This window comes from Excalfactoria chinensis, chromosome 5, assembly GCF_039878825.1.
Source record: "Excalfactoria chinensis isolate bCotChi1 chromosome 5, bCotChi1.hap2, whole genome shotgun sequence".
Classification (NCBI taxonomy): domain Eukaryota; kingdom Metazoa; phylum Chordata; class Aves; order Galliformes; family Phasianidae; genus Excalfactoria; species Excalfactoria chinensis.
In genome coordinates, this window is record NC_092829.1 from 7,744,792 (window position 1) to 7,756,145 (window position 11,354).

General features: G+C 50.7%; 1 protein-coding gene across 2 annotated transcripts; it reads right to left on the minus strand.

Annotated features, from left to right (window-relative positions):
• Positions 1-4,874: 4,874 nt before the first annotated feature.
• On the minus strand, positions 4,875-10,835 carry ZBTB42 (zinc finger and BTB domain containing 42). Of its 2 annotated transcripts, XM_072339159.1 has the most exons (3): positions 10,697-10,835; positions 10,146-10,302; positions 4,875-9,369 (listed from the first exon to the last, which is right to left on the minus strand). In XM_072339159.1, exon 3 carries the CDS (start codon positions 9,353-9,355, stop codon positions 7,964-7,966), a length of 1,392 nt encoding a protein of 463 aa, XP_072195260.1. In that variant the 5' UTR covers positions 9,356-9,369; positions 10,146-10,302; positions 10,697-10,835; the 3' UTR covers positions 4,875-7,963. The 2 variants fall into 2 exon arrangements, with proteins under 2 accessions (XP_072195260.1, XP_072195261.1); XM_072339160.1 differs by lacking the exon at positions 10,146-10,302 and having other exon boundaries at positions 4,881-9,369; positions 10,697-10,824.
• Positions 10,836-11,354: the final 519 nt, after the last annotated feature.

The following is an 11,354-nucleotide window of genomic DNA, read 5'->3' on the forward strand; positions in this document are numbered from 1 at the left end:
AGCCCAGAGGGACCAAGGGGGAGCGGTGAACACTGCCTGGCCTTCCCCTTGGCCTAGAGCCGGCTTTCAACGACCAGAGCCCCACTGGACCCTTTGCTCTCCTACACACACTGCCTCAATAGCCCATCTCTCACATCCTAAGGCCTCCTGTATCTTTACTTTCCATTAAATAAGGCATTTGGAGGCTTTAGAATAAGTTTGTCCCACAGTTTGCTGGATTTGCCCAAGACTCTGCATCCATGTTTTGGTTTGTGAGTTTGATGATCTCAGCTCATGAGCCCACCCTCACAGCTCAGCTTTCACACTGCCAGCAGAGCATCTCAGAAAGACAAAAGCATACAGTGTGTGTTAGACATTACGGGGAGAAACAAGCTCTCCAGGCTAAGGGAAAGGAGGACATCACTGTAGGTAACATGAGGAGCTGAGCCAACCCTATGAAGGGGTGGGAGGACAGAGCAGATGCCCAGGAAGAGCTTTTCCAGCCCTCTCCCAAAGACTTTGTGTGTGGAAAGCAGCAGTGTGAATAGCTTTGCTTAGATGAAGAAAAAAAAAAAGCCGTTTGCCACGTAAAGATACGACTAAAAGGAAACTGGCTTCTTCTGAGAGCTGATTAGACGTCAGAAGGGTTGCAATCCCAGTCTTTGCAGCTACTCCTGGTCTACTAAGAAATAAGATTTTTTAACTAATTTATAAGTAAAGGGAGATAAAAGCCTCTGCTCCTCCAAATGTCGGTGGCCTGCTGTAAAATTAAGATTCTTTCTGCTACATGAAAAATGTAGATGCCCATTCCCATTCCTTGCTCAGCGTTTGTTGCCATAACCTATAGCACAGATGCAATGGGTTTTTGAACACAAGACCCATTATGTTTCCTGCCAGAGGCTCAAATCCATACAGGTTTCACAACACCTTGCCAGGCAGTTACCTTTTGTACTGACTCAGGATTTGCTGGCAGCTGCCGCCAGGCACTGGCTTGGGTCTCACCAACAGGCTGGGAAGTCAGCACCGCTAATAACATTCATTTTGTTATCTGCACAATCAACCTCCCCCCAACCCCAGAACGAGAGTCAAACAATTGTCCAGAACCCAGCCCAAGTAAGTTCTGGATCTGTGGTGTCCAATGGGGAATTGGGATTATCCTTTCTCCTTCCTGCAAACATGCTCTTACACAGAGCTCGTACTCACACTGCATTTGTCCTGCAAAACCCTGCTGCACTGGAGCTGCTTTATTGCCACAGAGGGAAAACTCAGTGCCTCATTTCCTCCAACTTGTGCACCAAGCATTGTGATGCTCATGCTTCCAGCCTGAGCTCCCTCAGTGTGACCTTGGGGAGGGATGACAGCCCTGTCTCGCTCCTACCTCGTGCCAGCCAGGACACCCAGTGCCTGCCAAGCACCGAGCAGACACCGCAGCAAATTGTGGCACAGCTTCTTCCTGAGCACAGCCTGAGCCAAAATGACCATTTGATAATTAACCACTTGGCCTGAGCCAGGCAAGGCACAACTAGGGACACAGTGCGCACTCAATGGGGTGGCTGCAACCTGCACACCATCCAGGGGGCGTCTGGGATGAGGCCGGGGGCTGACCCCAGCCTTGCTCACAGCCACAGCAGCAGATGTGCTGGGCTTCCCCACAGCCTCCCCCTTGCCTGGCAGATGCTGGCCTCACTGGGAAAGCACTAAATGGATTCTGCTGAATCACTGCAGCAGATGGTTCCTAACACCACCTGGATAGCTCAGGAAAGAAGAGAGAGATAAGGAAGGCTGGGGAACAGAGAGTACCTAGTATGTGGGCTGAACCCAGGGAGGAGTAACTTGTGAGGGTATCATTTGAACTGCTGTTTCCCCCAGATTCCTGTGTTAGTAAGTCTGATATCATCCCTTTCCTAGCAGTGTTGTCCCAAGGTCTACATAAAGCACATTGCTTCAAACCCACTTGGGCAAAGCCTCTGTCCCCAGGGCTTCTTGAGGGGGCTTAAGGAAATGGACTAAGAATTCAGTAAGGGGAATTAGTGCCAGGGTTGCTAGCATTAAATCATGGGGATGAAGGGGACAAAGAACTGACCACCCACCAGGGAAGGCAGCACTGCTGTCTCAATGCACGTACAAGGCCCCATATTCATCTGCAGTAATAGGCTTTTATTTTTAAAGCCAGGTTGGCAGGTACTTTTATTTTCTGCAACAGCTCCTTCTGAAAGGGCACGGGAGCCAGCTGTGTACAGAGGCATGCAGCTGTATGACAGAGCATAACAAACAGGAAACAGGTAACAATAACCCATCTGTTTGCTCTTTCTCCTCCTATTCAACAGTGCTACTGATATTATTTTATTTATTTTAATTGGGATGAAAGCAGCCAGTCAGGAAAACAGAGGTATGAGCTCAGAAAGTGCCCTGTATTCTTCTTCTACCACTGTCCCCCCCTCAGTCACACGCATGGGCAGCAGAGCAGCAGCCCTTGGATGCACTGTGGTGAAAGACACCTCTCTGTGCAAAGTTGCTCAGTTCACAGCACTTCCAGCCCGGTCCTCCCCAGCACCAAACAATGAGTAATTGGAGACAAAATGTTCCCCAGGCAGGTCATGATGTGTACAGTTCTTCCTCCTCCTCCCAGGGCAAGGCATTTTCACACACCAACCACACCATACTCCATTTCACTCGAGCCCAGCTTTGTCCTACCATAGGCTGTTTTTTGCTGGGTCACACCTGCCATTGATTTCCTCAGATAACAGCTGCTGCTTCACGTTCTGCTGTGCACATACCTCAGCAAAAAGGCACAGAAAAATACCCAAAGACATCTGAAGCTCAGGATGGCACAATGACAGCCAGAAAAGCTGGACAGCAGAGATGCCACCGCCAAACTGGGCAAGAGATCCTCCCCATGTTCCCCAACCCCAACTGTTTCTCATCAAGGATTCTGTTATCACTGGCCTGGAGACTTGGTTCATCCGCAAGAATTTAATTTAAGGAATAAAAACAGCCCATCCACACTGTGCAGTTCCACAAGGTAGGTTGCAGCAGCACTAGGGAACCTCACCTGGTGACATCTCCATGGGCAAGATGAGCTTTCTTCAGTGGCTGGCATCTAATCTATGCCCTATTGTCCAAGCTAGGAAAGGGCTGATACTCAGTGGCACTTAATGGCACATGGCCACTGCCATTCATACCCAAGGCCAGATAACCTCTGGAAGTCACTTGAAAACAGAAGTTAAAATTGAAAACATGTCATAAAACTCAACGATAGCCAAGCTTTGCAAGAGCAGTGGGAACTCACCTTGCCAGCATCTTGCAGGACTGACCCTTTCCAATCTAAGGAGCCCGTGATGGATTTCAGTCCTGGAGGACACCCACCCTCACAACCCAGCAATGGGACACGGCCAGGAGAACAGACATCCCTTCAGGTTAGACAGCTGGAAAAATTTCTTCTCTTTAGGAGTGGTGAAGCATTGGCACAGGCTGCCCAGGGAGGTGATGGAGTCACCACTCCTGGAGGTGTTAAGAACTACAGAGATGTGGCACTGAGGTACACGGTCAGCGGGCATGGTGAGGATGGGTTGGACTAGGTGATCTTAATGGTCTTTTCCAACCTTCCACACTATTGCCCCTTGCTCACAGTGAAGGCCTGCAGCACTCCCTGTGTGCCTGCAAGTCAGGAACCTGTGCCTGAAGGCATCTGAAGGTTCCTTTGGTCCCCTCCAGCATCCACTCAGCAGCTAGGTTTCTTCTTCCACATTCTGCAGATTTAATTACGTTATCAGAACAACAGTTATCAGGATCTGGAGTGCCAGAATTCACATTAGCAATTGATATCAACAACAACAACAAAAAAAGCACAGCACGCCCACACCAGCACAGACGTGGGCTGCTCCCCTCAGTCTATGTGCAGTTATTTATAGCTGCCCATATCCCAGGAGAAGCTCTTTCTGCTTCTTCTCCCTCCCACCCCCAGACCCCCCCCTCGCTTTTCCTTACCCCCCACCAAGGAAAGCTTGCTGCCTTCCTAGCACAGCACAGCACCCAGATTTGAGCAGGGCGAGTTATAGCTCCTTCCACTCACTTACAGAGCATGCCACAGACAGTGCAACTGCGGGGAGATTTCCATCCCCGCTCCCCTCCCCAAAAAAGCAGAAATACAAACTTTAAAAGTATTTCTAAGATTTTTTGCCTCAGAACCAGATGTTGCAGGAACGACACACATCTCTGTGCTCCCTATGGATGGGGATGGACGCACAGGCTGCACCAAGCATGATTAAATACAGGAAATATTCCTGTTTTGATAGCATTGCAGAGAAGCGACTACCTGACAGCAGGAGGGCAGACAGCTGCGCCTGCACACCAGATCCACCTCTCATTTGCCCTTCCCTTGAGGAACACCATCCCAAAGCAGCCTGACTCCAGCAGGGCCCTTTGCCTCGCAAGAATTAAGCAATAAAAGGCGTAATACAGGTGTAAAACCATCCGTGGGCTCCTCTCCTCCCCCCAGGCAGCAGCTGGTGCATGCAGCTCATGTCTTCCTCCTCCCAACCCCAGCTCCTGCTGAAACCAAACAGCTGCGGGACAGCAGGAGCTGGGGCAGAGCTCAGCTCTTCCAAACCTACTGAGGTTTTGGTGCCTGCCAAGCTCCCTCCATCCACGTGGGCTCAGGATCCAACCGTGCACAGCGCTTTGCGTATCTACAACTCCCACTGACCCAAAAAGAAAGAAATGCTGGAGCATCAACTTCAGTGGGCGATATTGGTGGCAGGTGGGCTAGATGATCTTAGAGGTCCTTCCCAACTTTAATGAGTCCACAAATGCCATCGAAACAGCGGCACCAGCTGTATGTCACAAAGAACAACCCCAACCACCCTCCCTTCCACTAGAGGGGGAGGAGGAGGCTCAAGTTTACAACTCTAGCACATTTTATTTCGTGGAAATTTGTAAAGACAACAATCCTAGTCACGATTGTCACATTGTACAGCACATACCAATACAGTTGCAAACAGAACTCCACGCAAAACTAAGCGCTAACAACAGCTGAAGTCACTCTCCCTGCGATTGTCGGACCTAGGCTAACAGCACAACGCTAACACTGAAGGAAAAAAATAGTTCACTATAAAACAGTGATAGAACGTCTTTATAAAATATACTCCATTCCAATAGCTTTTTCTACATACTGTATACTATAAAACTCTCCCACAAAAAATTAGTGTCTTTAAATATACATATTTACTCTGAACTGCACCAAAGATTAAAAACAATTAAAAATATCCATGTTTTTTTTTCTTTTTTGTGAGTTATTTTTGTTTGTTTTTACATCAACTTCACAGTATTTGTTTGCAGTAGAAGACAAATCCAGTGTTTAAAATGCAGAGCAGCACCGTCCCCTACTGAGACGGCGACTGCCCCACAGTGACAGAGTTCCTGCAAAGACGAGCCCAGTGTGCAATGGTTTGAGTACTTCTCTGTAGAGCCACAAACCCCTTGGAAAACACGCTTAGAGCTACTGCAGCTTCAAGTCGGAGACACAGAGAGAGCAAAAAAAAAAAGTCACCTTAAGAACAAAAATAAGTGCAAACATCTTTACTTTAGAAATTCAAGCTATGACGAGTGGGAGCACAAATACCAGACTATGAGAACAGCGTGTTTGTGATGGAGGAAAGAATGAGAAAAGGCTTGTTTTTTTTTCTTTTCCTTTTAAAACTTTTGTCCTGTATTCACTGCAGTACAGAGTATGCTCAGAGCATCAGTTCAATGAGTTATTCCTATACTAATGTCAGACACAAACTCGGTTCAACCTTTCCCTGCTCCATACACCAGGGATGTCTTATGGCACATCCTCTTCTATGCCCTTAGGAAAAAAAAATAACCAACAAAAAGAAAACAACACCCCAACAGACTGAAGGCTGAAAGGCAAAAAGTGTAACAAGGATGCAAAATTAAGATCTCCAGCTCCAGTAATGCTGACTCTACATTAACTCTTCACATGTCGTTCAACATGCAAAACCACCGTTATTAAAGTGTAAAGTAACTCGTTTCGAAATAGATTAACAGTAACAACTCCACTTCAAAAAACAAACAAAAAAAAAGCTAATAAATACTATATCAAGTATCTTCAGGAGAAAAAAAAAGTAACTTAATTTTAGTAGAAAGGAAAAAAAAAATAACTTAATTTTAGTAGATTTTGTTCAGTGCTATTTCCAATCACAGCAACAAAAGGAGAAATAGAACAGAAACTGATTAAGTAGAATAAGACCACAGTACCAAAGACACTTAAGTTCAAGATAAAGAACTCTCCCACGACTCCCCCTATGTAACAGGTTCAGCAAAAATATCTTACAGTTGAGAAATCAGACTGAAAACAAAACCCCAAACTATAAATAGAAGCAAAATTTCACATTACACGTACATTCATAGTTTAAGAGATGAATGGGACAAGGCTGCAACAAGTATATCTCAATTTTTCTTCTTCGAGAGGATGTACTTAGCTATAACAAAAAGATAATAAAAACCAACCCCATATTACTCATGTAGGTAGTGCTCAGGTTTTTGGACCAGAGGGGGAAGGCTTTAGGCAATTCTTTTCTTTATAAGGTGAAATACATTATTTTTAAGCACACCTTTAAGGAGGGAAAAGAAAGAATCAAACTCAGTGCTTCACGTTCGTTTAAAAAATAAACTTATGTGTTTCACAGAACAGTTCCAGGAGTGTCAGGAAAACTGGTGAAGATCAGTAATGGAGAACAGCAGTCAGAACCCTCAGATGTCATTCCATACACACACACCTCAAAGGGAGAACTCGACGGGGTGGGAATCACCTGACAATAAAGGATGCTCTACCATTGAGTTGTGTTTGGAGTAACGCTGGTTGTGGTTACAGGCAGCCTCAGCTTACAGGAATTTAAAGGAATAATAATAATAAAAATAAAACCCCAAATCCAAAAACCTCCCCTGGAAAGGTGGTGAATGGCTGGGTGGGATGGGATGGTGGGGAGAGCTGGGCCATGCCTCCCTCCAGCGGTTTCCCTTCATTCTGCCCTCAGGGATTGCACAGAAGCGGGCCCAGAGGGATCACCAACTTCATGAAGAATATAAATAAATTAAATCCTGAGCTGCTGAACCAACTAAGGCAGCAAAGCATCTCCTGCCTTCTGCAGCAGCACCAACCCAAAGGGGTTCCCACCCCATCAGTCCCTGCATCTCAACATGGGGATTAAAGAAGCCAGGGACAACACAGATCCGTGCCCATTGGGGCCACCGGGCAGCTCAGTAGGTGAGGACAATGGGTAGGAGGGAAATAAGTCAAGGCTGAAGGCAAACCTTCACATTCAATAGTGGAGCTACTCCAAACTAAGGAAGAGAGTTTTAAGAAGTGAGCAGTACCAAAGGTGTACCCAGCAATTCTCACCTCCCCCCCCTTATTACTTTCTGGGCCAGTCAGAGTTTCCTCCAGCACCATAAGGCTGCTGCCAGCTACTCAAGAGAGAGCACTACTAACTTCCTCTGCACTGAAATGTATTGAAAGCATCGCTCATCTCTCCAAACATCTCTGGGCAACATGCAGATGGATCAGGGGAGTTTAACAGGATCCAAGCATTCCTCCAGAACTGACAATCAATCCTTCTTCCAACTTAAAATAAAAGTTAATAAATAAATAGAACCTCCCCGACCACGAAGCGAGTACTTCCAGCACGAGAACAGGTGCTAAATCATCGCAGAATGACTGAGATTGTTTCACATTAATAATGGAACGTGGGGAGATCCGAGGGGCAGGGCTGGGGCAATGGGAGGTGGGATTGCATTGAAAGGCCTCTGGAGTGTGTACCTCTGCATCTTTTAAAGATCAAATACCTGAAAAGTGAATATCACCAAAATAAAAAAGGGGTGGGGAGAAAAGAAAGGAAAAACAAAAAAATTCAAATGCTGCCTTTTTTCCCTGCTTTAAAAGGGGGGGGGAGGGAGCGGGGGGAAATAATAAGAACCCCATGTCTCAAACAACCAAAGACTTGACAAGGCCACAATGGAACTTGCGGATGTGTCTGTACAGATCCCCCGACTGCGTGAAGCGTCTCTCGCACCACTTGCAGCCGTGGGGCTTCTCGCGGGTGTGCACGACCGCGTGGCGGCTCAGGTTGTGCGAGTACTGGAAGCTCTTCCCGCACTGCCCGCAGGTGTAGGGCTTCTCGCCCGAGTGCGTCCTCTCGTGCCGCTTCAGGGTGTACATGCAGGAAAAAGTCTTCCCGCAGAGGGTGCAGGTGGGCACGGCGCCGTCGGGGGAGAGGCGGCTCCTCGCGCCGTCCTTATCGCGGAAGTGGGAGCTGAGGTGCAGCTGCAGGACGTGCGGGCTGGGGAACACCTTGCTGCACAGCGGGCAGATGCAGATGTGCCCCGGGGGCACCAGCACGCCCGCAGAGATGTCCGCGGGGTCCATGTCGTCCTCGCTCTCCTCTCGCTCTTGGTCTAGGTCCTCCTCCCGGCCGTGAGAGCTGCCATTCCCCGCGAACATGTGTCCTAACCCTGTCACCAGGCTCTTGGCAGAGTTCCCAAAATGCTGACTCTCCGGACTGCCGGCTTCGCCGTCCTCCCGCTCTGACAGCGACTCTTGTTCATCCTTCACCAGCGGCTCGGTGCCCTGCTGCTGGCTGTCGGAAGCCAGCTGTCCGAAAGCATAGGAGGGCTGCGAGGAATCTCTCCCCAGCACGGGTTTGAAAGACAAATCCAGCGCGCAGTCGGCCTCGCTCGACACCGGGGGACGGCTGGCAGACCTTTGGGACAAAGGTCCCGCACAACTATTGACATTCGCCTTTGTTTTTCCAGCTGCCGCCACGCAGGGCTCTGCCTCGGCCGGGCTGAGGCTGGGGGGGCCGCAGGGCCAGGCGGGGTGGGAGCCCACCTTCTCCTTGCCCACGGCCCGCTCATATTCCAATCTCGCTTTGCCCCCCGGCTCAAACTCATCGAGGAAACGCTCCGCTTTGTCCGGCACGGCCGCCTCATCGCCCGGCTTCTCCTCCAAGCCCGATTCTTTATCTTTCAACTTGCCCTTGCAGACTTTCACAATGTCATACATGTGGAGGTAGCTGGCGGCGGCCAGCACATCTTCCACCGGGAGGCTGTGGAACTCCAGCTTCCCCTCGTACATGAATTCGAGCAGCAGGCTGAAGGCAGGGGCCGTGACAATGTCACTGTTCAGATGCACAATATCCCTTTTGTCTAACTGGTCCCTGTAGAAAAGATGGAAGTACATGCTGCAAGAGGCGAGGACGGCTCTGTGCGCTCGGAACTGAGCTTCTCCAACCAACACAGTACAGTCACACAGGAAGCCCTGGTGACGCTGCTGACTCAGACACTGCAGCAACTGGCGGCTATGGTCTGGAAACTCCATTCTTCCTTCATAACCTGTTCAAAACAGGAAAAACTTGAATGCTACTGTAAACTAAAGCCTCCTAGCAGCTGGAGCAAACAGATCGGCTTTGGGGTAACGCGAGGAGAAAGGAGAGCCGCGCAGATAGCGTTTGCTGCTAATTGGGTGTAATGGTTTTATTGAGGGGGGGGAGAGGGGGGGGTGAGGAGAGAAGGGGGGGAAGAAGAAAAAGGAGAGAGGGAAAAAAAAAGGATAAGCAGCACAGCAGCTCCTCATCCCCTCACACCTGCTCCAAACAGGAAAAACTTGATTGGAAGTAAACAAAAGCACCAAAAGCAGCAGCCCCTCCACCTTTGTTTCTTTCACTTCATAAAATTAAGAGGAAAACGCAGGGGAGGAAAACCAGAAAAGAAGAACAAGCACCAAACTCCGCAGCTCTTCCCAGCCGCCCATCTCGGGGCATCCCCCGGCACTGCCCATCCCCGTCCCGCAACGCAGCCCCCATTTAAACTTTCTCCCCCGTCGTTATGCACCGAACCACAACACAACCCGCGGGCGGCGCTGGGGACGGGGCGGTATCTCCGGTATTGGGGGTGGGGGGGGGGGGGCGAGGGGTGGGCAGAGCGGGGACACCCCTCGAGTTCCGCATGCAGGAAATAACAACAAAAAAATAAATAATAAAAAAAAAAGAATAAATTAAGGAAGAAAAAATAAAAAATAAAAAGTTTCCCTGGAAGTTATTAAAAGCCGAAGGGGGGAATAAGCGGCGGGAGGAGGGCAGGGCCGGGTGCGGTGCCCGCCGGGCTCTTACCTTCCCGGGGCGCGGAGCCGGAGCCGTGCGGGAGGAGCGCGGAGCGGTGCGGGTGCGAGCGCGGCGCGGCGGGAGGGAGGCAGGCGGGCGGAGGGAAGGAGGAGTGCTCGGTTTGCTAATTACACCGCAAGCTGGAGAGTCAGCTGCTCTGACTTCACTGCGATGGAAATGCTACCTCCAGCTGTGCGCCTTTTAATGCCATATGTTACTCCAAATCTCGCTACCAGCCAACCACAGCTTGCTGCCTTTTAAAGTTCCAGCAGCCCCATTTATAGCCCGCGATTAAATCCCACAAACTTGCCCCGAGCCCGCCCCCAGGACCCCCCCCCCCCCCCTTCCTCCCCTCCCGCCGCACAGCTCCTTCCCCGCACCGCCGCGGTGACCTTCGCCGGAGCGAGCGGGGGGGGGGCACCGCGGAGCCGCTTTTCGGCCGCTTCCCACCCCCACCCCCAGCCCCCCCTTCCACCCCGTCCTCTCCCGGCTCCGCTCTCCGTAACTTTGCGGGGCTCTCTCTTTCCCGGGGCCGCGGGGCTCGGCCGGTCCGTACTCACCGGCGGGCGGCGGCGGGGCTGTGCGGCCGCATGTGCGCGGTGCGCGGCGCTCCGCGGGCGCGGCGCGGGGCCGACGGGGCTGCGGAGCAGGTTGTTCGCCGGCCGCTCTCGCGATACTTTCCCTCCGAGCCGCGGGTGTGAGTGAGTGCGTGTGTGCGAGCGTGTCTGTGTGTGTGTGTGTGTGTGTGTGTGTGTGTGTGCGCGCGTCCCCGGCTGGTGCACACAATAGCCCCCGCCGGCCCGGCCAGCCCCGGCGGCCGGTGCGTGCTGCCGGCTGCTCCCTCCTCCTGCTCTTTCTCCTCCTCCTCCTCCCTTCCTCCCCGCCCGGCCGCTGTGTTGGCCGTCCCGCTCCCAACTCCGGCGTTGCCCGGTGTGTGTTTTCCAATGCACGGTGCTAGCGTTAGCACCTTCATACATCAGCTTTATCAGCTGGCGTATTTGATAGTAATTTAATCCAGCTCTTTGCTGTTCTGTCCTCAGGCTCTGTGTTGCAGCAGTCAGTGACTGTTTTGCCACTTTTCCCTTACAGACCTCAACCGCTGAATTGGGTTGGCAGCGAGTGCCGGTCTATTTGGAGCACCTTTAGTGACTGCGTCATCCCAAAGCTCTGCATAACGTAATGCCGTTATCCACAGCGCTCAAACTGGGAAACCCCAGC